Source organism: Aethalodelphis obliquidens, unplaced genomic scaffold, assembly GCF_003676395.1.
Source record: "Aethalodelphis obliquidens isolate GAN/ISIS:26980383/991018 unplaced genomic scaffold, ASM367639v1 scaffold8, whole genome shotgun sequence".
NCBI lineage: Eukaryota > Metazoa > Chordata > Mammalia > Artiodactyla > Delphinidae > Aethalodelphis > Aethalodelphis obliquidens.
Genome location: NW_020837952.1, coordinates 64,494,125 through 64,521,273, shown reverse-complemented (window position 1 = coordinate 64,521,273; position 27,149 = coordinate 64,494,125). Strand labels below are relative to the sequence as shown.

General features: G+C 50.6%; 1 protein-coding gene across 12 annotated transcripts in view; it reads right to left on the bottom strand.

Annotated features, from left to right (window-relative positions):
• The window catches only part of PPP6R2 (protein phosphatase 6 regulatory subunit 2), an 83,417-nt gene that overhangs the window by 15,225 nt on the left and 41,043 nt on the right, over positions 1-27,149 (bottom strand). For 9 of the 12 annotated variants that reach the window (XM_027108142.1, XM_027108139.1, XM_027108132.1 and 6 more), the window contains 9 exons: positions 24,634-24,876; positions 16,743-16,929; positions 11,565-11,702; positions 10,319-10,384; positions 8,510-8,622; positions 8,087-8,200; positions 7,064-7,198; positions 6,840-6,966; positions 5,810-5,962 (listed from right to left, as the gene is read on the bottom strand). In XM_027108142.1, the coding sequence (XP_026963943.1) occupies positions 5,810-5,962; positions 6,840-6,966; positions 7,064-7,198; positions 8,087-8,200; positions 8,510-8,622; positions 10,319-10,384; positions 11,565-11,702; positions 16,743-16,929; positions 24,634-24,860 (1,260 nt within the window). In that variant the 5' untranslated portion in view covers positions 24,861-24,876. Of the gene's footprint in view, positions 1-5,809; positions 5,963-6,839; positions 6,967-7,063; positions 7,199-8,086; positions 8,201-8,509; positions 8,623-10,318; positions 10,385-11,564; positions 11,703-16,742; positions 16,930-24,633; positions 24,877-27,149 lie in introns of those variants that run through there. The other 3 variants (XM_027108140.1, XM_027108141.1, XM_027108143.1) reach the window with 3 other exon arrangements.

Below are 27,149 nucleotides of genomic sequence, written 5' to 3'. Positions count from 1 at the left end.
TCATTCTATGAGGCCACCATCACCCTGATACCAAAACCAAACAAAGACACTACAAAAAAAGAAAATTACAGACCAACATTGCTGATGAATATAGATGCAAAACTCCTCAACAAAATACTAGCAAACAGAATCCAACAACACATTAAAAGGATCATACACCATGATCAAGTGGGATTTATCCCAGGGATGCAAGGATTCTTCGATATATGCACTCAATCAACGTGATACACCGTATTAACAACCTGAAGAATAAAAACCGTATGATCGTCTCAACAGATGCAGAAAAAGCTTTGACAAAATTCAGCACCCATTTATGACAAAAACTCCCCAGAAAGTGGGCAGAGAGGGAACCTACCTCAACATAATAAAGGCCACATACGACAAACCCACAGCAAACATCATTCTCAATGGTGAAAAACTGAAAGCATTTCCTCTAAGATCAGGAACAAGACACAGATGTCCACTCTCACCACTATTACTCAACATGGTTTTGGAAGTCCTAGCCATGGCAATCAGAGAAGAAAAAGAAATAAAAGGAATACAAATTGGAAAAGAAGAAGTAAAACTGTCACTGTTTGCAGATGACATGATACTATACATACAGAATCCTAAAGATGCCACCAGAAAACTACTAGAGCTAATCAATGAATTGGGTAAAGTTGCAAGATACAAAATTAATGCACAGAAATCTCTTGCATCCCTATACACTAACAACAAAAGATCAGAAAGAGAAATTAAGGGTAAATCCCATTCACCACTGCAACAAAAAGAATAAAATACCTAGGAATAAACCTACGTGAGAAGGTAAAAGACCTGTACTCAGAAAACTATAAGACACTGGTGAAAGAAATCAAAGATGACACAAACTGATGGAGAGATATACCATATTCTTGGGTTGGAAGAATCAGTACTGTGAAAATGACCATAAGCAATCTACAGATTCAATGCAATCCCTATCAAATTACCAATGGCATTTTTTACAGAACTAGAACAAAAAATCTTAAAATTTGTATGGAGACACAAAAGATCCCGAATAGCCAAGGGAGTCTTGAGGAAAAAAAAAAGGAGCGGAGGAATCAGACTCCCTGATTTCAGACTATACTACAAAGCTACAGTAATCAAGTCAGTATGATACTGGCACAAAAACAGAAATATAGATCAATGGAACAGGATAGAAAGCCCAAAGATAAACCCACACACCTATGGTCAACTAATCTATGACAAAGGAGGCAAGGATATACAATGGAGAAAAGACAGTCTCTTCAATAAGTGGTGCTGGCAAAACTGGAAACTACATGTCAAAGACTGAAATTAGTACACTCCTTAACACCATACACAAAAATAAACTCAAAATGGATTAGAGACCTAAATATAAGACTGGACACTATAAAACTCTTAGAGGGAAACATAAGAAGAACACTTTGACATAAATCACAGCAAGATCTTTTTTGATCCACATCCCAGAGTAATGGAAATAAAAACAAAAATAAACAAATAGGACCTAACGAAACTTAAAAGCTTTCGCAAAGCAAAGGAAACTACAAACAAGACAAAAAAACAACCCTCAGAATGGGGGAAAATATTTGCAAATGAATCAACGGACAAAGGATTAATCTCCAAAATATATAAACAGCTCATGCAACTCAATATTAAAATAACAAAGAACCCAATCCAAAAATGGGCAGAAGACCTAAATAGACATTTCTCCAAAGAGGACATACAGATGGCCAAGAAGCACATGAAAAGCTGCTCAACATCACTAATCATTAGAGAAATGCAAATCAAATCTACAATGAGGTATCACCTCACATCAGTTAGAACGGGCATCATCAGAAAATCTACAAACCACCAATGCTGGAGAGGGTGTGGAGAAAAGGGAACCCTCTTGCACTGTTGGTGGGAATATAAATTGATACAGCCGCTATGGAGAACAGTATGGAGGTTCCTTAAAAAACTAAAAGTAGAATTACCATATGACCCAGCAATCCCACTACTGGGCATATACCCTGAGAAAACCATAATTCAAAAAGACACATGCACCCCAATGTTCACTGCAGCACAATTTACAATTGCCAGGTCACGGAAGCAACCTAAATGCCCATCGACAGACGAATGGATATAGAAGATGTGGTACATATATTCAATGGAATATTACTCAGCCATAAAAAGGAACGAAGCTGGGTCCTTTGTAGAGACGTGGATGAATCTAGAGACTGTCATACAGAGTAAAGTAAGTCAGAAAGAGAAAAACAAATATTGTATATTAATGCATATAAGTGGAACCTAGAAAAATGGTACAGAGGAACCAGTTTGCAGGGCAGAAATAGAGACACAGATGTAGAGAACAAGCATATGGACACCAAGGGGGGAAAGCGACGGGGGGTGGGGTGGGGGATGAATTGGGAGATTGGGATTGACATGTACACTGATGTGTATAAAATGGATAACTAGTAAGAACCTGCTTATAAAAAATAAAATTTAAAAATTTAAAAAAATAAAAATAAAGGGCATCTAAATTGGAAAGAAATAAAATTATCTCTGTTCACAGATGATACAATCTTATATGCAGAAAATTGTACAAATTCCACATGAACTGTTAGAGCAAATAAACAAATTCAGCCAAGTTCCAGGATAAAAGATCAACACACAAAACTCTGTTGCATTTTTTCCCACTAACAATAAATAATCCAAAGAACTAAATCTTCACACATATGGTCAATTTATTTTCAACAAGGGTGCCAAGATCATTCAGTGGGAAAAGGACAGTGTTTTCAACAAAAGGTGCTGAAGGAAATAACAAGTGTTGGCGAGGATGGAGAGAAGAGAGGACCTTGTGCACTGGTGGTGGGAGTGTAAACTGGTGCAACCACTGTGGAACACAGTGTGGACGTTCCTCAAAAAATTAAAAATAGAACAATCATATGATCCAACAATTCCATTCCTATTTACCCAAAGAATACAAAAACACTAATTTTAAAAGATATATGCCCCTCCATGTTCACTGCAGAATTATTTACAATAACCAAGATATGGAAATGACCTAAATGCCCATAAACAGATGAATGGATAAAGAAGATGTGGTACATATATACAATGGAGTATCACTCAGCCATAAAAAAGAATGACATAATGCCATTTGCAGCAACATGGATGGACCTAGAGGGTATTATGCTAAATGAAGTAGGTCAGATGGAGAAAGACAAATACCATATAATTTCATCAATGAAAAACAAACAAAATAAACAAACCAAACAAAAACAAACATGTAGATACAGAGTAGTGGTTACCAGTGGTAAGGGGTGGGGTAGGGAGGAGGACGAAATGGGTAAAGGGGATCAGCTGTATGGTGACAGATGGAAACTAAATCTTTGGTGGTGAGCATGCAATAGGGTATGAAGAAGTAGAAATATAACCTACACATGAAACTTACATTCAAAAAACAAAACAAAACAAATGGTGCTGTGATATCCACATGCAAAAGAATGAAGCTGGACCCTTACCTTACACTGCATAGATGTACAAACTCAAAATGGACCAAAGACCCGAAAGAGCTAAAACTATAAAGTACTTAGAAGAAAACACAGGGGGAAAGTTGCATGACAGTGGATTTGGCAATGATTTCTTAGGTATAGGTATGACACCAAATGCACAAGAAACAAAAGAAAAAAACAGATAAACTTGCGACTTCCCTGGTGGCGCAGTGGTTAAGAATCCGCCTGCCAATGCAGGGGACAAGGGTTCGAGCCCTGGTCCGGAAGATCCCACATGCCGCAGAGCAACTAAGCCCGTGTGCCACAACTACTGAACCTGCACTCTAGAGCCCACGAGCCACAACTACTGAAGCCTGCACGCCTAGAGCCCGTGCTCCACAACAAGAGAAGCCACCACAATGAGAAGCTCACGTACCACAACTAAGAGCAGCCCCCCACTCACTGCTACTAGAGAAAGCCCACGCACAGCAACAAAGACCCAACGCAGCCAAAAATAAATAAAATACTTAATTAAAAAAAAGAAAAAAAACAGATAAACTGGACTTCATCAAAATGAAAACCTTTGTGCGTCAGAGGACACCATCAAGAGGGCAAAAAGACAACTCACAGAATGGGAGAAAATATTTGCAAATCATGTATCTAAGCGCTTAATATCCAGAATATATAAAGAACTCCTTCAATTCAACAACAACAACAAAACGAACAACCCAATTCAAAAATGGGCAGAGGACTTGAACAGACAGTTCTCCAAAGAAGATACACAAATGGCCAGCAAAAGCACATGAAAAAATGCTCAGCATCACTAATCACTAAGGAAACGCAAATCAAAACAGTGAGGTACCACCTCAAACCCATCTGGATGGCTATTATCAAAAACATGGAAAACACGTGTTAGTGACGAAATTGGAACCCTCATACATTGCTGGTGTGAATGTAAAACAGTGTACCCACTGGGGAAAACAGTGTGTGGGTGCCTCAAAAAGCTGAACATAGAATTACTGTATGACCCATCAATTCCACTTCTAGGTATGTAGTCAGAAGTGAAAGCAGGGGCTGAAACAGATATTTGTACATCCATGTTTATAGCAGCATTATTAAAAATAGCCAAAATGTGGAAGCAACCCAATTGTCCACCAACATATGAACGGATAAGCAAAACGCAGTACATCCATACAATGAAATATCATTCAGCCTTAAAAAGGATATGAACGGATAAGCAAAACGCAGTACATCCATACAATGAAATATCATTCAGCCTTAAAAAGGAAAGAAATTGTGACACATGCTACCACATGGATGAACATTATACTAAGTGAAATAAGCCAGACAGAAAAGGCGATATACTGTTTGATTCCACTTACATAGGAATCCCTGGAATAGTCGGATCCATAGAGACAGAAAGTAGAAGGGTGGGTGCCAGGGCTGGGGACTGGCGGGGGGATGAGGACCGAGTGTTTAATGCTCAGAGCTGGAGAAGATGAGAAAGTCCTGGAGATCGTGGTAATGGTTATACAACAACGTGAACGCTGAACCATATGCTTGCAAGTTATTAAAATGGTGTATTTCATGTTACATATATTTTGCCACAATAAATGAAAAGTAGAAAGGGGGAGTGGGAGAGAGAGAACTTTCTCGGAGGAGAGGAAAAGAAATGACTGAGGTCTTTCCTAGTCGCCCTCTGACCCACATCCAGGCTCTACAGTCACAGCAGAGCCCAGTGACTTCCAAACGCTGGAAGGACTCCTGAGGCAGGCAGTCCTTCAGGCCCAGGTCCAAGGCAGCTCCTTCTGGGATTGAGATTTAAATGTAAGGATATTTCAGCTTCCTGGGAGCAGAGGCCCAGGGGCAAGGCTGAGGAGAAGGCTGGGGATGCATGAGCTCCGTGTACAGCTTGAGCGAGGTCCCCTCCCCGTCAGCAGCGCCCTGTGGTCACTGCCTGCAGACCCTCCCTCAGACCCCCAGCGCGTGCCCGCCAGAGGAGCTCCCCACAGGCTCTGCCTTTACTGTGGGGACGAGGAGCAGCTCTTTAGGGCGTTTTAGGCTGAAGAGCTTCAAAGTTCTCTATTAAGGCAGAAATCAGAAAGGGGAGGGACCATATTACCGGCTCCCTCTGCTTCCAGGGCAGCCCTGCATGAGCCTACACGGAGGCGGGTCCCAGCGTCACTCGGTGCGCCTCACCAGTGACCTGGCCTCAAGCCTGGGGGGCAGGACGCGGTCTCTGCACAGACTGTGCCTGCCCCAGAACCGAACCAGAGCCTCCCTTCGGGCAGGCCTTCACCTGGGCGCTGAGGTCCCAGGCGGGGCAGGTGTCCGCTCACCAGCAGCAAGCCCATGGTGTTGAGCCGGCAGAGCTCCTGGTTGATGCTGGGCGTGTTCGTGTGCAGCAGGGCGGCCACGAGGCGAGCTCCGTGCAGGCGGGCGTTACCCAGGGGCTCCTCCAGCACGCCAATGGTGGTCAGGATCGCTGCTTTCTGCAAACACAAAAGGACGGCCCAGTTAGAGCCTTGTGACCGGTGTGATCACCACCCACGTGTGGGCTTCTCTTTGACCTGACCCTGGTCGAAGGGCCAGGGCCGCTGCTGCATGACGTGGCCCAGCCGGGGAGGGGTCCTCAAGGCAATGTGGTCTGCAGGAGGAGCCAAGGGGTCAGTCGGGTTAAGAGCCCCACCGCTCCCCTCAGGGCTCACAAGACTGAGTGAGGGGGGGCCGCTGCTCCTGGGTGCCTAGGGCACTCTGGTCTCAGCCTGCCAGCTGAAGGGATGTGACCTCAGCGTATAAGACGGAGGAGACTGACGACAAGGGTGGCCTCGTGAGATGGGGTGATCCCACACACGGAGCACAGTGCATCTACCTTTTCATTAGCAGAATGTTCCAGAATCCCTGACTTCATGAGTCCTCCTTTCTAGTGGGGAAGGCAGACCACAAGCTGATATATGTAAGAAACAGTATGGTAGACCACGGCGGGTGCCCAAGAGAGGCACCAGGAGAGGCGAAGGGGCTGTGCCCGGGGCACTGAGGTGCAGAGGGACTGGGTCTTCCTCACCATGACCACCGCTGCTCAGCTGAGCAAAGGGTCTCCTCTGGGACCCCCTCACTCCTTGGCTGGGTGCCCCCAACTCAAGAGGCCGGGTCTCCAGTGCACTCGGGCTCTCGGACACCCCCGTCAGAAGGCAGGAGTTGCCTGGGGGGGGGGTGGCGAACTGTCCAACTCTTCAAAGAGAAGATGGACACTCGGCAGATGGGGTCTGAGTATGCTTGTCATCCCGGGTGGCGAGTGGGGTCTTTGCCTTGCAAGCAACCCAGCCCACGAGGTCTCCAGAGCCCCCGACCTTTGCTCGGGGCACCTACCTTTGGCGGGCTGAGCAGAAGCTGGTGGAAGTCCTTCAGCCGTGGCTCGATGCCGCGCAGGACGCCGGAGCTGACGGCACACAGCCTGTCCAGTCCCTGAGAGCAGGAGTCCAGCAAGCCCTCCATCCTGTGGACCAGAGGCAGCTGGACACGGGGACACTAGTCCCATTACACCATACCCCCTCCCGAAGTGCCCACTTGTCGTCTCCAGGGAGGCTGCTGACCGTATGGGGGTGGGGGCCGTGCCCGGGTGATGGCCCTGACGGGCTGTGGGCGTCACACCCTCGAAGCAGCTCTGCTCCCTCCTCCCACCTTGAAAACCTTCACTGTCGACCCCACTCCTCGGCTGAGAGACAGGACTGGCCATAAAAGGATAAAAGAGGCCACATAAAAGGATAAAAAAGCAGAGAGAATGAACCGGCTCATCTGTTTTCTGCATTGTCACACTGTCCCTGCGTCGCAGGCGAGGCACTCACCAGAGTCCCCACTTCCTGCGGGAAGGGCCCAGCCTTCCTGGGCTCATAAAGATGAATAAGCAATATTCTGGTTTCTAACTAAACGATGATAACATCATAATTCTCTTTTTAGGTAATAAACTAATAAATATGTATTGGGTACCAGAGGGAAAGAAAGAAACTGCTAATAATCTCACCATTGAGATTAAGTCAATTTCTTGTTATTTTCTGGTTGTTCCTTTTCTTTAAAAAAACAGCACAGGCTATCAGTGCTGGGGGCTACAGTGAAGCTCCTTCCAGAGCAAGGACATGAGGGAACTGCAGTCTCCTTGGGAATCAGACCACCAGCACGGCACGTGACAGGACAGAGCAGACAGAAGTGCACACGCAAACACACATACACACGTGCGTTCGCGCGCACACGCGCGTACATATATACACATATGCACACATATACACACAGAGACACACACACACACACACACGTGCTGGGGGTACTCATCGGGACACTCCTTGGGGAAGCCCACTGGCCGTGCCTGTTCTGCACACACGTCTATAAACACTTTGCAAACTGGCGACAGGGGGTGTCTTTGGGCTGAGGTGGGGATGTGATTGATGGCGAAGGTCAAAGGGGACTTTACAGCCGTCAAGTTTATCTTTTCAACAAGGACAGTCTGTCCCCACGATCACCTGCATCATTAGAAACATTAAAAGCACAAACAGCACACCCGGCCACTCCCCTGGGCCTCCGTCACTGAAGTGGCAGCACTCTCCTTCTCGGGAGACACTCACCCCGCCCGCCGGGGCTCAAGCAAGGTCAGTAGCACCTGGGTCCCGCTGACGAGGCAGAGCTCGGTCTGGGCTCCGTCAAACATGTTCCTCAGCAGCCGTTCCACGCAGTCCTGCCTGTCGGACACGCGCAAGGTCACTGCCTGGCGGGGGGATGCACAGACCCCACCCCCACCCCCGCCGAAGGAGCAGCACCCTGAATCCCAGAGAGGCCCCGCTCGGGGCTCAGGCCACACACCCAGGGTTTTTAGGACACGGCTGCCCCGGGGGCCCGCATTCTCTGAACCTGCCAGGAGACACCTCCCGTGAGAAAGAGGCCCATCAAGTTAACTGTGGATCGGGGCGAGTTCCTCAGAAACGATCAGAGGAGGTGGCGGTGTCCCTGGCCCTCAGCCCAGGCCCCCCAGCGCTGCAGCCCACACTCACGACTCCAGCGCCATGAGGAGGGGGTCTGGCTCTGGAGCTTCCTGCAGCGGGCTGCCCTGCTCCCTGCCCAGCCTGACGATGTCGCAGAGCGTCTGCGAAGCGTTGGACTGCCTCTGAAAGGACAGGGATGAAGAGCCGCCTTCAGGGCCGGCCTGCCGCACGGTCAGAGCGGCTGCTGTGGCAGGTCTGCTGAGGCGCTGGACTCGAAGGCGGCTCGTCTCAGCCTGGCCTGCCTCTCACCGTGGGGCGCAGATCTGGCCGCCCCCCAAGAGCTCCCATGGGGCCTCGACGGTCGAGTACGCCACGCAGACATCGTTCTATACCCTCAGACAGACACCGCGAGTGTGCCTGTGGTACTAACACAACAAGCGGCTATTAACACACAGGGTGGGTCCTGTGAGCTCAAGAAAACAGGACAGTTGCTACAGAGAAAATAAAGGACTCAACTTTTCTAGAGAAACATTAAGCCCATAAAAATTCAGAACCTCTGATTCGGTGCCTTTGCCAGCCACGTGGGCTGAGTCTGTGGAGCAGATGAACAGGGTCAGAGAGAAACTCAGCCACCGGCTCGGCGCAGGGAGCACCTAACAAGCAGCCTTCACGTGCGCGCCACGGGAAACCAAGCTGAAGGAAGTGCTTCGTGACTGTTTTAGGCAAGACTGAAAGCAGCCAGGTTGCCTCCGCGGCCTCCCAGCTGCCTCGGGGACTGGGAAAGGGCCAGTCAGCTCACAGCATTCACACTGGTGGAGGGGCATCTCCCTTCCCAGATCTGGAGCACAGACACCCTTGCCCGGCTGCCTGGCCAGGCCCGTGGGCCAAAAGAGCCCCAAACAGCACAGCCAGGCAGCAGCAAAGGCTCAGACATGAGTCAGGACCACCGCTCTCCAAAGTGCTAAGGAGACCGTGCGTGTGCAGCTGTGTGCAGTTGTCACGTGTAGGAAAAGGCCTATCGGGATATTCCCCACACTCTCAACTGTGATACCGCAAGGAGCGGGCAGGGGCTGAGAGGAGCCCCACTGCCACCCCACACGCTCCCTCCGGAGCTCACGCCCCTGTAGACTCCATCTCCTCGAGCGCAGGCTAGAACCAGCACTCACAGCGGCGGCACGCCGGCGAGGACTGTCACCTGTAGGTCAGGTGCCTGCCCCAGAGGACGCAGCAGCAGGCTGCGAGCTGCCCTGTGGAGAGGCCCGGGGGGCATGGGGCCAAGGGTAGCCTCAGCCAGCAGCCCTCAGGAAGCTGAGTCCTGGCACTTCCCTGGTGGTCCAGTGGTTAAGACTCTGTGTTTCCAACGCAAGGGGTATGGGTAGGGGGCGTGGGTTCGATCCCTGGTCAAGGAACTAAAATCCCACATGCCACACAGCCAAGAAATAAAAATAAACAAATAAATAAATAAATAAATAAAATAAGGAACTGAGTCCTGCAGAGCCACCAGTGACCCTGGGGGCAGACCCTCCCCTCGTTGAGCCCTGAGGTGACCACAGTCTTGTGAGAGACCCTGGGCAGAGGACCTGTGACCCCTGGCCCATAAAAACTGAGATAAAAAATACTTACTGTTATAAGCAACTAAGTTTTGGGGTCATCTGTTACTCAGCCATAGATAACATACAATTCTATTCAGACTGTTTTTTTATAATATGTATGTATTATATTTTAGAAAAAAAAAGTCTGCAAGTCAGTGCTTGATTAAAGGAAGAGCATCTGAGGAGAGGAGTGACTTGCCCCCTCAGACAGCAGTGGAGAGCGCTCTCCGCCAGCCCTGAGCGAGGGGCGCCTGCTCAAAGGTGGGGTCCACGAGCCCATACTCACATCTTCATCCTGACTCGGGTGGATCAATTCCACGAGCCTCTGGATGAGCTTCTCTTCATTAAGCCACTGAAAGGGAAAAGGAGGCCTGTAAGTGACTCCGCTCACATCTGACGAAATGGAAGGAAAGTCCTTCAGTGCAACAGAAATCCACGCGCCAGGTTCTGGCACAGAGATACTTCACCCAACACGTGAGTCCACCCAGACCCTGAAAGCACAAGCAGTGGCCGAATTCTGGAGTGACCCAAAGACTGTAAAGGAGGGGATCCCCTTCCACATGCCCTAATGGTCCAGACTCTTAAACACACGTGAGCTCTGTTTTTAGGACGTCTCCGAAGCGGAGCCTGGAGCCACCCACGCCGATGGGGCTCTCCCAGCACACAGCCCAGCTGCTCCCTGCAGCGCCCGGGCTCCAGGTCAGTCCGGCTCCTCTATGCACTTCCTTACCCCAAAATGGGCTCAGTGTAGTCAGGGCAGGCTTCCCACTAACGTTCAGCAATGCCTGACGTTCCCGCGGCTCTCACTGTGCCACATCAGCTACTATGATTAACTCTCAGTGGGAGGCCGCTCCATAACGAAGCGGGTTATGAATCTGAGAGCGACAACTGTCACCTAATTCCAGGAGCTGGAAAACCGTCAAGAAGAACCAATGGTTTACTTATTCTATCTTAAGCTGCATTACAAACAACACCTGCCCAACAGCAGCAGATTCTTTGTCCGGCACTGGTTTCCTGGGCTTCTTGGGGTTGAGCACCCTCCCCTCTTCTGGGAAAGCCCTCAGGGAGCTATGGGTAGCCCCTCTCGCTGTGAATACTGTCAGGACAGACACAGGCCAACTCTGGTCTTCGAAACGTCTCTGCATGGAATCCTCTTCGGCGACTGTTTCCTCTTGGGCACGTACTCGGGCACAGGACCAGCGCCCAATGGAGACCTAGCAGCCCTAGGGGTGGGGCACAAGTGAGGAAGCCCACTTCTGCTCTCTGCTGATGAATGGACTGAGGCAGGACAAGAGAAAAGGGGCAGATGCCAGACCCAGCCTCAAATACAAGCCTTGACGAGAACCCCTGAGTGGTTCTCATCAGGAGGGGAAGGTCCTGCTGGGTGGAAAGCTGGGGTGCTGGGCACCCCGGTGCTGCTTCGCCAGCTCCAGCCTCCTTATACCAGGAGGCACTTACTCCACACTCGGAGAATGTGCACAGCCCGCGCAGACGGGGAGGGGCTCCAGGGAGGAGGGGGCCCACACACTCACATGCAGGACCTCCTGCCGGAGCCCAGCGGGCTCTACGCAGCTGACCAGGCGCAGCAGCAGGTCCATGAGGGCCGAGGTGCCGATGTGCTTCAACAGCAGGCTGATGAACTTGTCCTTCTTCCTCAAGAACACAATCACCTGCAACCAGACAGCCCCTGAGAGGTGAGCAGGGCAGACCCTGACCACCAGGAGATGCTGCCCCCAAGAACTGCCATGGGAAAGATTCATTTTCAACAACAGTGAGCAGAAATAATGGAAAGACGTGGAAAGAGCTGTAAGAAAGCCCCCTCCGCCGCCCCCCCAGCAATGACAGGCAGAGCCCTGAACACAGGCGAGTCCACGAGGCGGTGGGGGCCTGAGAGGACCCTGGGCTGGCAGAGTTTGCCACACACCGAGACTGGGCACAAGTGCAGCCCCAGCACCCGAGTTGACAGCTCCCGGACGGGGGACACAAACCCGGAAAGCTGACAGGCCCCACAGGTGGCTGAAGGGAAAGGACTGAGGTTTCAGAAAAGCAGAGGCGGAGGGGTGCAGCTGGCTGGTGACCAGAGCCGACAAGACACGACGCAGCTGGCTGGCTGAGTGTGCAGTCACAGGGTGTGGTGCCTGAGCGCAGAGGGACGGGAGAAGCCCAGGCAGAGGCCTTCTTGGACACGTGTTGGCAAGCTCGGCTCAGTTGGCCACAGAGACGAGGTGCCTGCAAGTCCAGGCCACTGCAAAGACCCAGGACTCTACTGGGGGCAATCGGGACACGGAACAGGCAAGGGATCCCAACCACCCTCATGCCAGAACCCTCATGCCAGAAGTGAAGGGAAGGAGGGGAAGGAGGAGGAAGAGAGAGAAGAGAGGCAACAGGGGCGGGGGGGTTGGGGAGTGGGGGGCAGGGGCGGGGGTTCTTTGAAAAGCGTGATTAGAGAGAAAGACTGAAAACAGCAGAGAAGGCTCCAGGGAACATCCCTACACACCCTACAGATATAAACACCATTACAAGGGGTTATCTGGAACAAGTTTAGGCCAATTTCTGTAAATTTGGAAAAATGAAAAATTCCTTTGAAAAACTCACTTACGTAAACTGACAAGAAGAAAGAGAAAATCTGGAGTTCTAGAGTGTCAAAAGAAACAAAATCTCCAATTAAAAGCCTCCCCATACAGAAGACTCCAGGCTCTAAAGGCTTTACTAGTGAATTCTATCCAAAATTTAAAGAAAAATAACCCCAATCTTATGCAGGACTCCTCCAGGGTCCTTCTCTCATAAAATGAGAGAAGATGCCCCATATCATTGTATGAGGACATAAAACCTCGATTCCAAAACCTTGATATGTGCACTTTAAGAAAAGGAAATTATATAAGGACCTACTGTAGAGCACAGGGAACTCTACTCAATACTCTATAATGGCCTATAAGGGAAAAGAAGCTAAAAAAGAGTGGATATGTGTGTATGTATAATAGATTCACTTTGCTGTACACCTGAAACTAACACAACATTGTAAATCAATTATACCCCATTAAAAATTAAAAAACAAAAAAGAAAAGGGAAGGAAATTATAAGCCAATCTCACTGATGGCCACAGATACAAAAATTCTTAAAAAGAAAGCAATATGGGGCTTCCCTGGTGGAGCAGTGGTTGAGAGTCCGCCTGCCGATGCAGGGGACACGGGTTCGTGCCCTGGTCCAGGAAGTTCCCACACGCCGCGGAGCGGCTGGGCCTGTGAGCCATGGCTGCTAAGCCTGCGCGTCCGGAGCCTGTGCTCCGCAACGGGAGAGGCCACAACAGTGAGAGGCCCGCGTACCGCAAAAAAAAACCCCAAAAAACAAAACAAACAAACAAAATAAACTCCACAACAAACAACATACTTAATTGTAAAACAGTGAAAGCTTTTCCTCAGAGGCAATAAATAAAACAGAGGCCCACTATCACCACTTCAATTCAACATTGTATTAAAGGTTCCAGACAATGCAACAAGGCAAGAAAAAGAGACAAAAAGTGTAACATTTATAAAGGACAAAATAAAACTGTCATTAATCACAGATGGTATGATCTTATACATAGATTTAAAAAAAGAATATAAGGAATTCGCTGGCAGTCCAGTGGTTATGACTCCATGCTTCCACTGCAGGGGGCATGGGTTTGATCCCTGGTGGGGAACTAGGATCCCACATGCCGTGTGGCATGGTTAAAAATAAAAATTAAAAAAAAAAAAGTAAAAAGAATATAAATTATTAGAACAGCAGCTTTATTGATATTTCCAAAAACTGGAATCAGCCCAGATGTCCTTCAACATGTGAATGGTTTAACAAACTGTGTTCCATCCACACCATGGAACACTACTCACACTGCAATAAAAGCGAATATACTACTGATACATACAACAACTTGGATGACTCTTCAGGGATGTATGCTAGAAAAAAAAGCCATAAGGCCTATATGTTATATGATTTAATTTAAATAACAGTTTGAGAAAACAAAATTTCTGAAATGAAACAGACTAGTGGTTGCCAGAGGTTAGGGATGGGTGAAGGGATAGAGGCCAGAGGAAGGTGGGAGTAGTTATAAAAGGGCAACACAAAGGATCCTTATGGTTTAAGAACCGTTCAGTATGTTGACTGACGATGGAGACACGAACCTACACAAGTGATAAATTGTACTGAACTTAACACACGTACATACACAAATGACTGCAAGTGAAATGTCAATGTCCTGGTTGCGATCTTCTGCTAGCATTTTACAAAATGGCACCACTGAAGGAAACCAGGCAAAGTGTACAAAAGGTAGCTTTACGTTCTTTCATAAAACTGCATGCGAATCTACAATTATCTCAATAAAATTTTTCAATAAAAAAGACACTGTTTAGAATAACATGAAAATATCAAGTACCTAAGGATAAACATAACGAGAACTATGTAAGACCTCTACCCAAAGAACTTGGTTACTGAGAGAAATTAAAGAAGCCCTAACTACTCAGCTTTCTGCTATAGCACAGAAGCAGCCATAGATAATATGTAAACAGGAGCAGCTGCGTTTCAGTAAAGTTTCTTGTACAAAATAGGGGCGGGCTGGCTTTGGCCTGTGGGCCATAATTAGCCAACCCCAATCTATAGGAAATGCAAGCCTAATCAAAACTTCAGCAGGTTTTTCTGGGGAACAGGGGAGAATGTGGAAACTGACAAACTCACTCTAAAATTTGCTCATCCTAAAATAATGCAAAAGGCAAAGAATAGTAAAAACAACCTTGAAGAAAAACAAAGTGAGAGGACTAATTCTATCGAACATCAAAACTTACAAAGCTACAGTAATTAAATAGTGCTGTGTTCATAATTACAAACAGGACAGTAGGAAAGAAATGCATACACACGTGATTGCTTGATTTATGACAAGAGGGACACTGTGAAGCAACTGAGAAAGCACGGCCTTATCAATACAGTGCTGGGTCAACTGGACAATAACCGTATGAAAAAAACACTTCAGTCTGACACCATTTACAAGAATCAATTCCAGGTGGACTGTAGGTAGGAATATGAAGGTAAAACAATAAAGCTTCTAAAAGATAACACAGAAGAGTAGTAAGAGAATTATCTTTATGATTTCGAAGTCAGCAGAAGTTTCTTAACAAAACAACAACAACAAAAAAAACCAAACAAATAAAAAGAGTTATGACTTGGACTATATGAAAATCAGGCTCTCTGCTCATTAAAAGATACCATTAAGAGAGTAAAAAACAAAACCAAACCCAGCAAGCAGAGTGGGAAAAGATGTTTGCAACGCAAAATCAACAAAGGGGGAATTCCCTGGCAGTCCAGTGGGTGGGACTCTTGGCTTTCACTACCGAGGGCGTGGGTTCAATACCGGGTCAGGGAACTAAGATCCCGCAAGCTACGTGGCACACCGCCCCCCACCCCCCAAAAAAAATCAACAAAGGACTTGTATCCACGAAATAGAATTCCTACAAATGAAAAAAGAAGAGACAGCCTGATAGAAAATGGGCAAGAGACTTCACACAAAAAGTATCTAAATGGCCAATTAATACATGAAAAGGTTCTCATCCTCACTAGTCACCAGGGAGATGCAAACTAAAAGCACAATGCTGTTATATACACCATCAGAAGAGATAAGATAAACCGACTGATAATATTAGTCAGGGCTGGAGAGGAAGTGGAAGAGCAGGAACTGTCATGCTCTGCTGCTGGGACTGCAAACTGGCTCAACCACTCTCACTTCAGCCATTCAAGCTGACCACACGTACATCCTAGTTACGACCACGTGGCGCAATGCCTGGAGAAAAGGAAGTCCTTATGTTTTAGAGATACACACTGAAATATTGACAAAAGAAACGACAAGCCGTCTGGGGTTTGTTTTGAAATAGTGCCTGGGGGATGGCGAGCAGGGATAAAGGTGAAAGACTGACAAGGCCGCCTCCTGAAGCAGGTAACAGGCACAGGCGCCAGCAAACCTCATGGCCCTCCTGTGCCATCTACGGTGTGCAGTGCTGAAGCACACCAGGGCAGATGCAAGGCCGGAACAACCGTGGAGCAAATGTGGCCTCCAGGAGGCCCACGCTCCAGCTGAATGAAACGAGTTCACTCCCTGCTTTACAGAAAAATATTACTAGGCAATTCCTTTTTTCTTTTTTCTTTTTTTGGCTGCACCACGCGGCTTGTGGGATCTTAGTTGCCCGACCAGGGATCAAACCCCTACCTCCTGCAGTGGAAGCACGAAATACTAACCGCTGGATGGCCAGGGAAGTCCTAGGCATTTCCTTTAATTTGCTTTGAAACAATAAGTGCCCTAGACATACAGGCACCTGCCACCCACACAGATGCAGCAGCAGACACCCTAATGTCCTGCCATGATGCAGGTATGTCCTGGATCTCTCACCCATGACTGGTCAGTGACAGGACGAGCTGGCCTAGTTTGGGGCCCTGTGCAGCTCCCAGGGGTGGCAGAGGTGCTGCTTATTTCAGAGCCGGCCAGAGGAAGTCTCTCTTGGGAAGCCACTTTCTTAATCAAATCCCAGCTCCCACAGCAGCAGCCCACACAGCTCCACGTGTGTCCCACAGGACAGTCAGAAGCCTGCCCCCCACAGCCTGATGCACAGGTCACACAGCAGTGGCTGAGGGCAAGATGCGACGGCGTCAGCCACGCCTCCCTCCCACGTCTCGCGGGCTTGGCAGAGGAGTACCTGTGCAGTTCTTCTTGCGATGAGACTGCCAATGGTCTTGCTGAAAAAACTGGCGAGGAGAGGATTGAGAGGCGGCTCACGGTTCAAGAAGTCGTAAAGAAGGTTGAGCAAAGTCTCGTCCCCTCCCAGCCTGTCACTGATCTGCGGCACGTCACACGTCAGCAGCTCACAGGCTGTGTTTGGGTACCTGAAGGGGCACAGTGCAAGCAACTGGAGGTGAATGAGACTTCCCCACTACTCAGGAAGCTACTTGAATGATCTGCCTCTTAGGAAGCAGATCCACAGGCAGAAACCAAACATGGCTAGACCTTGGAACAGAATAAAAATGTGATTATTCTGTGACCAACCGGCATTTTTGACTACTAGAACCTCAATGTTTTTATCATACCTTTTTCTGGCTCCTCATACCCTAAACTCTGACATCCCACATTTTCTGACTCTATTTCCCATTCTCTACGGAACCTTTCCTAATCTTTTGGCTTCTCCTCTGCCCTCCTACTCACCTGCCATGTCTCTCACCTCCATCAGGTTCGTCCTCCCCTCTCCAAGCCTTTCCTGACCCCACATGTCAACAAGCACAGATCTAGCTTGTTCCCACACTGAAGAGATGCTTCATCAGCAGTTTACAATGCAGTACCAGTTCTGAAGTGTTATGCAGGCAAATTATTATTAAGATATACCAATATACGTAAACGATGTACTATTCATTTGATAAAAATGATCAGACGGGGGCTTCCCTGGTGGCGCAGTGATTAAGAATCCACCTGCCAATGCAGGGGACACTGGTTCGAGCCCTGGTCCGGGAAGATCCCACATGCCGCAGAGCAACTAAGCCCATGCGCCACAACTACTGGGCCTGCGCTCTAGAGCCCACGTGCCACAACTACTGAAGCCCACGCACCTAGAGCCCGTGCTTGGCAACAAGAGAAGCCACCGCAATGAGAAGCCCACGCACCGCAACGAAGAGTAGTCCCCGCTCGCCGCAACTAAAGAAAGCCCACGCGCAGCAACTAAGACCCAATGCAGCCAAAAATAATAAATAAATAAATGAATACATTTATTTACTTTAAAAAAAAAAAGATCAGACACAAAATAATCCTGATCCCATTACGTGTAATCCCATACCACTATGCTCCCTGCCTGACCCTCTGACAGACATGGGGTCACTGCTGTGGTCCTGGGACAGGCCTACCCAATGTCCTGCTGCATCCAGGACAGAGCCCACCATAGCAGTGCAGTGACAATGCCTGGTGCCACACTCAGCACATCTGGGAACACAGGTGAGGGTGCCCAGGGCCAGAGCAGGCAGGAACCTGGCGGGAGCATCCTGTGGGGCTGACTGCCCTGGAGCACACCTGGCACCAAGCTACACGGGACATGCTGTGCAGCCTCAGGCACCTTACCTAACGTTTCTGTGTCTAGGCTGCTTTCTCTGAACATGGAGGTCTGAGTGTCCGCCTTCCCCACAAGGCTGCGTATAAAGCAGAGCAGCAGCGTCTGGCGCACAGTAAGCCCGGGGTCAAGGTCAGCCACTGTGACCCTACGGCTCCTGGTAGCCACCCACACGGCCCCAGCAAGGGCCTAACCCCAGGTGGTCACTGCGGTCAGCTAGGGCCTGGCGGCCGGCCCAGCATGGAGGGCAGGGGACAGGAGCTCAGCCTGGCTGTGGGGTGGGTGCTCCCCGTCACCCAGAGAAGAGGGCCTTCTGAAGCCAAGCGGGCAGCCGGGTATGAGCGAACGCCCGATCCACACAGAGGGGCCCAGACGAGGTGTGGCCAGCGCCCAGCTCATGGGGTCGAGGCGAGGATGAGATGGGGCAGCTCCGTACCGTGGACGTGGCCCACAGTGACCAGCACAGCAGACAGTGCAGGGCCGCAAGGGGCAGAGGCCAGAGAGCCTGCTCGGAGTGCAGCACCCAAGGCCGGCACGAGGCCCCACAGGACACGGGCGGAGAGGTGCCCACCAGACTCCAAACAACAAGACAAGACTCACCAAGCAACAAGGGAGAAGCATGCCCCAGAGAAAGGCACAGAAGCTTTTCCAGAGCACACGGAAAGGCTCCCATCCAGTCTCTGCGTGTGCGCACGCGCACACACACGAATTGTGCACGTGTGTGGCAAGCTGAGCCACAAGGCGCTGTTGTACTTAGACAAGGTTGCATCTAGGTGGAGGGACTGAGATCTCTATCAGTATTTTATAATTACTCCTCAGAAAAACAGGTACTGCTCTAACAATTTATATAATTTATGCAGGAAATAGCCATCCCAGTTAAATACGGCAGACGGAACATAGAGGTTTGTGGCCATAATGCAAAGAAGAAAAGACAAGAGAGGTAGAAACTCCGCGGAATGAACCTAGAGGGTGGGCGGCCAGGGAAGCAGGCCAGGCGCATGAGGCAGGTCTGTGTCTCAGGGTCCTGGGGGAGGAGGGTGGGCAACCAGACACACAGCTCAAGAAACCCAGAAGGACCCTGTGGAGCCCTCCAGGGCATGAAAGCCTTTCTGTGTCCACTATTTCTTGTTGGTAGGAAATAGGCTTCATTCAGCCTCCCTGACATTCCGCACGTTCCAAAGGGCAGGTTCAAACAGTTACTAATCAGGGAAGGGAGGGCTGAAGAAACAAGGGAGGGGCAGCCAAGAACCAATGGTGCAGGTCCTGGTTCCTCCTCGAGGGATACACATAACAGTATCTGTGAGCCCTTCAGCAGAACCAAGGCCTCCATCCAGGAGGACAGTAACTTCAGGCTGAGCCCAAGATCCCTGGAGCATCTGCTCTGTTACCTGACTGCCAGCCAACGAGAAGACAGCCACATACTCCGCAGCCCTCACCCCAAATTTTCCCTATAAAACTTCTCCCCTGAAATCGGGGAGTTTGGGGTGTTTTTTGTTTGTTTGTTTGCGGTATGCAGGCCTCTCACTGTTGTGGCCTCTCCCGTTGCGGAGCACAGGCTCCGGATGTGCAGGCCCAGCGGCCATGGCTCACAGGCCCAGCCGCTCCGCAGCATGTGGGATCTTCCCGGACCGGGGCACGAACCCGTGTCCCCTGCATCGGCAGGCGGACTCTCAACCACTGCGCCCCCAGGGAAGCCCAAGTTTGGGGGTTTTGAGCGTGAATCACCATTCTCCCTGCAGGTCCCTGCAATAAAAAACCTTTCTGGGCTCCAAACTCTGGCGTTTCGGTTTGTCTGGCCTCACTGTGCTTTGGGCACACACACTTGCGCTCTGTAGCACTCAGAGAGGCCTGGATGGAGACGGCGTCCACCAGGCAGGTGGAGGGTCAGTGCAGTGAGACTCCCAGCCCCTCCTCCTTGTTTTGTTTGCTTAGTTTTATACTTATTTACTACTAATTTCTCCCAAACTCTTTGACTATAAAACTCTCCTGGATGATTGGTCCTGCTTCTGAGATTCCCCTACCTTAACCCAGGGGATAAAGTTACATTACTGGGAAATTCCAGAGCAACAGGATTAGAAAAGGCCCTAAAATGCCCCTAAGGAAAGCTGCACACCTGTGGCATCAGACGCGTCAGCAGCAGGGCTGGAACTAGGAACTAGAAGATGTGAACGAAAAATGCTGCTGCCCTGTCAGTAAACAAAGGGTGCTGCAGCCATCAAGCCACTAGAGCCTCCCCGGCCGCCCTGCCCCGTGAGCCCTGAGAGAACCCGGGAGAGAGAAAAGCAGCTCAGCCACAGCAGCCACCCTCAAGGATGGGAAAAGCACAGGATCCTGGCCCTAGACAGCTGAGGTGCAGACCAAAGGAATGATTTCAGTGAGCCCAGACTCCTTTTTTTTTTTGGCTGCGTTGGGTCTTCGTTGCTGCGCACAGGCTTTCTCTAGTTGCGGCGAGCGGGGGCTACTCTTCGTTGCGGTGCGCGGGCTTCTCATTGTGGTGGCTTCTCTTGTCGCGGAGCATGGGCTCTAGGCGTGCAGGCTCAGTAGTTGTGGCTTGCGGGCTCTAGAGTGCAGGCTCAGTAGTTGTGGCGCACGGGCTTAGTTGCTTCGCGGCATGTGGGATCTTCCCGGACCAGGGCTCAAACCAGTGTCCCCTGCATTGGCAGGCAGATTCCTAACCACTGCACCACCAACCAGGGAAGTCCCGAGCCCAGACCCTTGCATCTTTCCATACACAGAAAAGTGCTAAATTAACTTAAGATGTCTGGTTTTCTTTAATGAACAGTAAGCTTTTGAAGTCCCGACTACCTGGTCTTTGTTGCAAAAACTCCTATATATCCTGGCCCCTCCCTCACTCTTTAGAGCTGTCCCTCAGAGCGAGCTGAGAGTCCTGTCTCCAGGGCTTGAAGCCTTAGAAATTCCGCCAAATAAAACATTATTCTCAGCTTTTAGGCTGTGCGTTTTTTTTTCTTTCAGTTGACGAAGACACCTATGGAGTCTTCAAAATTTCACGAGATGCATGTCCAGTCTGACTGGAAACCAGAGGGAGCTTAGAGCCAGCAGGAAAGAGAACGATGCACTCAGGCTGCGCCCCAACCCCATGCAGACCTCCTCAGGAAGCTGCCAGAGAATAGGATTTGCCAGGGGAAGGAGACAAAAAAGAGGAAGACGAAATCCTGGAGCACGGAAGGTGGACTCAGGAATTATCAGAGCGAGGATGGGAGAGTCCAGGAACCATAACGGCAGGGATTCATTCCCTCTCCCCCGCTTCACGCCTCCCTCTGGGCCCTGCCCTGCTGCTCCCCAGGGGCTCAGCTGGGCAACTGGGCTCAGCTGTCTTCTCTGCTCTGCCCCTAAGTGTGGCAGGCAGGGTTATTTGGTGGGGGTGGGGGTGGGGTCCTTCCTGGGGTCCTGCCCTGACCCAGCCCTGCTTCCCGCTGGGTGAGCAGTTCTAACTCTGATTTGGAAAGAGGAAGCCCTCCACTCAGAGCTAAAACATCCCCCCACACCACCAGCATGAGGAACAGAAGTGGTAACTTGGAGTCCATCTGCTGGCTTTTCTGTCTTATTTCTCAAATGGTCCAGAACTCTGCAAAGTGCACAGGAATCTCAAGAAAGAGGCCAGAAGCATCCTCAGGGTTCTCAGGCTGGACCAGGTGGCCAGCTCCCGGCCCAGGGCTGCTCCACAGAGGTCTCACCTGCATGGAGCAGCTTCTGGCTTTAGCAGAACAGCTAACCACTCAGGGCAGCTCCTCTGGACCCGTGTGGCTCGGGCACACTCCCTGCTCTCGGGAAGGGTCTCTCCGTAACCAGCCTGCAGCCACGAGGGTGAAGCCACAGCAGCTGGGCTGCAGAGGCACAAAGGCGGCTGGAGGAGGTGCTGTCGCCCTGCCCAGGTGGCCTGGGGCGGCCATCCAGAGGCAGAGCAGCACAGGCACTGGCTCCGCACTCTCCGCTGTGTCACCTGCTGCTGCCACACGCTCCGAGGGCTGAGCTGAGCAGCTCTACGGAGACCTACGGCTCAAAGCCTGAAACAGGGCCTATCTGTATCTTTCGCATCTTTAAAAAAATGATCTTGACTCCACTTCTTCCTTCAGCTACTACCTCATCCATCTACCCAGCCTATTCCTCTTCTCAAAAAGGACGTTTTGATTTAATTTTAATTAAAAGCAAATAAATTTTTAATAAAAGCAAGTTAATTTTAAAATTACCTTTTATTTTATTTATTTATTTATTTATTTATGTGCGGTATGCGGGCCTCTCACTGCTGTGGCCTCTCCCGTTGCGGAGCACAGGCTCCGGACGTGCAGGCTCAGCGGCCATGGCTCAAGCGCCCAGCCACTCTGCGGCATGTGGGATCCTCCCGGACTGGGGCACGAACCCGTGTCCCCTGCATCGGCAGGCGGACTCTCAACCACTGTGCCACCAGGGAAGCCCTAAAATTACTTTTTAAATTAAAGGCTTTTTACTTTTTTTAACAGGTGATATGGGGACTTCCCTGATGGCCCAGTGGTTAAGACTCCACGCTCCCAATGCAGGGGGCCTGCGTTCAATCCCTGGTCAGGGAACTAGATCCTGTGTGCCACAACTAAGACTCAGAGCAGCCACGTAAATAAATAAATATTAAAAAAAACAAAACAAAAACCAAAAACAGGTGATACACACAAATGCTTTTAAGACTCTGTATGACAGGGCTCGTGAGGAAGGGCAGCCCCCCTCCTTTCCCACTCCCACATCCCACTCCTGAGACAGTCACCACAGTCTCCTGGCATTTTCTGTATTACTGACGTCCATGTTTCCAAATAAAATACAAGTACACTTCTTCATCTAGCAATTTTAGGTATTACAAATTGACCTCCTATGGTGGAAGGTGAAGATGTAGCTCGCACACCTCACGCCACCCTGCCCTGCCGCCCCACTGCCCTTTCCCCCTCTCTCTATAAAATTATACCACAATTAGTTAAATCCATGTCCAGTGTGGCCCTCTGTATGAACATGCAAACACTGTTCTATTTGCTTACTTACATGCATCCTTCCCTCAGAGTTAAAGGTATTCTCACTGCCTTGTTTGCTTTGTTTGTACTCACCCACTGCTAACCTCTCCCAAACTCTGACTATAAAGCTCTCCTGGCTCACTGATGCCACGCTGGGACCCCTCTACCCAGAACCACAACATGCTGCCCCAGCCCTTCTCCCCGTCACACTGTCGCCAACACCCTCCAGACAGGGAGACCCTCGACGGGTCAGCAACAGGACACATTTGGGAGTGAGAGAGTGAAAGGAATGGGGCCCACTAATGGCGATGCTGAGATAAGAGGCGCTGACCAGGCACATCTCAGGGACGATGGCCTCTGATCTATCACAGGTGATCACCATGGCCCCAATCCCCTGGCTCCCCAACAAGCAAGCCCCCGCCTCTTTGCAGAGCTCTCCTCTTCCAGCGCCGGCTGCCTCCCTGTCAGAGGGGCGCGGTGGACCACCACGACTGCAGCACTACTCCCCATCACCCCGTCCTTCTTTACTTGCCTCCTAAGTCATCAAAGACTTTCTGTAAAAAGTAAAGGGCCAGAGAGTCAATATTTTAGAACGCCTATGTTGTCACGGCCAACGGGTCATGGATGTGTCCAACAAGACTTTCCAGTGAAAACGACGGACAAGGAAATGTGAATTTTGTCATTTTCATGTGATATTATTATTTTTCTATTTTTTCCATTTAAAAATGTAAAACCATTCTCAGCTTGCAGGCCTCACAAAAACAGAATCTGACCTCAGGCCGTAGTTTCCCAACTAAGACTTTACCACCACACGCCGACTCCCTGTGGGACACGTGCGCAGCTGAGGGCACCCTGTCTGCCCTGAATCCCTCTGCATCACTAGCCCCAGCTCCCCCGCTTCCCAGAGCCTGCTCGGGCCCAGAGAGGCACCCTCAGAGCCAGAGGCCAGCTCTGCTGTCCTTCCTGTCACCTGAGGCCCCACCCATTCACACTCTGTCCTCACTCCAACCCTTGTCCTAAGTCCTTGCCCTGTCCCTTTTGTTGTCCCCTAACATCCCAGCGGACTGTTGAATGGAACATTTTAGGAAAAACTCTGAGAACGGTCAGGATCACTAATGACACAAAATATGTCCTCCAGGCCCAAGACCCCACGGTCGAGCAGTCAGATGCCGCCTGTCTCTGGGGACTGGCTGTTTCACCAGTCAGGCTAAGGCTGCACCCATCGGCCTGTCAGAGCTCAGCCTTTCTTCAGCACATATTCACCCAAAACACTCCAACACGGTGCAGCTCGCTATAATCCAGAGTGAGGAATCACACACAGGAGATCCCCAAATCTTCAACATCACAGAAGCAAAGCCCACCGGAGGGGCCTTCTCGCATGTCAGGCGGGGCAAACGTTTACGGTCAGCCACCCTGTCAGAAAGCCCGGCTCTGACCGTCCTCAAGCCCTGCCCGCTGCCACCCTGCACGCTGCCCAGCGCCAGGCCACCCAGCGCCGCGGTACGTACTTGAAGCGGACCTTCTCTTCCACGCCCAGGGCCGGGTCCTGTGTGACGAGGCTCACCAGCTCCTCCATGCTCTGCTGCCTGCACAGGAAGTCCAGCAGCTTCCGGTTCTGGGCCTTGCACTCCTGCAAGATGTCATCTTCATCCATTAACTCTCGCAGCGTCACGTCCTCCTTATCCAGCAGCTTGTCGACGTGGGACGTGGTGCTCAAGTCAAACTTCCAGAACATGGTGACGGCCACAGAGCTGCGAGCAGACAAGAGGGTCACTGCCACCAGGTGCGAACCCGCCTCAGCAACCCCCGCACCCAGGTCCCGAAGTCCACCCACAAGGGGGCCCGGGCTGCAGGGTGCACTCCCCCATGTACGGCAGGACAGCTCAGCTTCCTGTCCTCCCGTGGGGGCCCCCGGGGCTCCCGCCACTAGCCCCTGGGCTCTGAGGCCAACACATGCCGGTCGCCCACATGTCCGACGGGGGATGCCCCTCCACCCAAACAGCGAGGCTCACAACCCTCCTCCCCAGCGTCCAGCCCCTCCTCAGTGAACACTGGGCATCTCTCCCCAGATGTCTCCGTACCATATATATTTTTAGTTTTCTGTATATTATGTTTTGACATCTTTAAAAAACTTTCTGATTGAGAAGACACTGCCCCTCCTGGGCGGCCAACTCCTAGAGATGGCAAAGGGCTCTCAGGAGCACTCCTGTGACCTGCAGGCTGACCCCCTGGAGCCCTCCTCCTCTGTGGGCCCACACACACCCAGGGGACTACGTTCCACTGCCTTCATTATCCCAGGGCCAGGGGCCAGGCAACCAGGAGCCACCCATATGGCTTAGAGCCCGCCGAGATCATCCAAGCAAGCTGACCCGAGGCTGTTCACCCTGTCCAGCCTTGCCTTCGGAGCGGAAAGCCCAATAAAAGCTGCAGCCTCGGCTCTGCCCTGGCTCCTCCCCCTTCTGCCTCTGGCCCCCCTCGGGCTTCCTGCACGTGGCCCTCGTGCGGTCGGTGCCTCCGGCCTCCAGGACCCCGGAGTGTAACGAGCTCTGCCTCCCTGTCCCTCCTGCACCTCCTCTCGTGGCCGCACCCGCCTGGCCATCCCTTACAGGACACAGAGCAGCTCCCAGCACAAACCTCAACAAGCCACGCTCAGGACAGCTCCCTCTGCTCGCCCCTCCGCCCCTCTGCCATCCCCACCTACTCGGCCCCTCGTCTCCTTGCATCACCTTGCTGAGTAAGCCAGGGCTGTCCCTGAGGCCCCCACCTCCCTCACATGCACACACTGAGTCCTAGGTCCTGTCACGCCACTTAAGGACTCTCGATCCACCCACCCCTTCCCCTGCACCCCACACATCACCCTCTGCGGGCTCCTGCTGCCTTTGCTTGGACTCTACAAGGCCTGAAGCACTCAGTGAGTCTCATATGTCAGTCTGTGGGCCTAGGTTGGTTTGCAACAAAGTTTTCGCTGTTGGATACAAAATGAAAAACATAAAGCCTGCATCTTCAACAAAGTTACACCTGTATCTTGAGATTACCTTTCCAATGTTACACAGATCACTACGTGCAAAATCATGGTGATAGCAGATGGGACTTACCTAATAGTTTTATTTAGAAGAGAAAAGGACTTTTCACGTGACGTGAGCCCCAGTGTGTCTGTGCATGAAGCCCAGCTGCCCAGGAGTCCCGGACACAGGCCCCTCAGCTGTCCAGCCACAGCCTCCACAGCCTCTTGTCTTTGCCGCGTCAAACTCACTTTCCCAAAACACAGACACACGTCTTCACGTCCCTCTCACGGTGGTTTAAAGCCTGTGCTAGCCCCAAATGCCCACTGCTCACCAGGCCGCCTCTCCCAACGTGCCTCCAGGTCCTCTGGGCACTTCCCGCTGCCTCCCCGACCCCAGGGATGCCGTGTGTCTCTTCTCACACACACCGCACTCTCTGCCTTTGCCCTTCTGCACACACTCCTGTGCTCAGTCCCTTCACTGACAAAATCCCACCTGCTCCACCAGACTCAGAGGTGGGGCCGCTTGGACTTGCAGCGCAAGGGACTCCACAAGCTGACCTGCACTCAGTTTCCATCTAGGTCCTAATATCTTCCTTATTTCTCTCTTGAGGAGTGCATATGGGTATTTGCCAGTGTTAGTTACAGACTCTGGGGGACCAGAAATAACGATTACTAGATGTACCTTCAGGAAAAGATGGATGTCCCCACACACACATCAGGTGCCCTCTCTCCTAAGGCCCTACAGAATGACTCATGTGCTTGGATAACATACAATCCAGGGAAAGAGGGGAACCAGAGGGAGGACCCCCACCTAGCCAAGGCTTTGTTTCCAAACAAGAACTTGCCAGACATGGCAGCTAGAGGTGGCTCCTATGCGCCCTGTTTTCAGCGAGAGTGGGTGAGTGTCTTGAAGTGAATATAGGGTACCTTGAAGTCTGCCTTGTCTGACACTATTACAGCATACCATTCTTGTGGTTTATATTTGCTATATCCTTTAACATCCTTTTACTGTCAAACTAT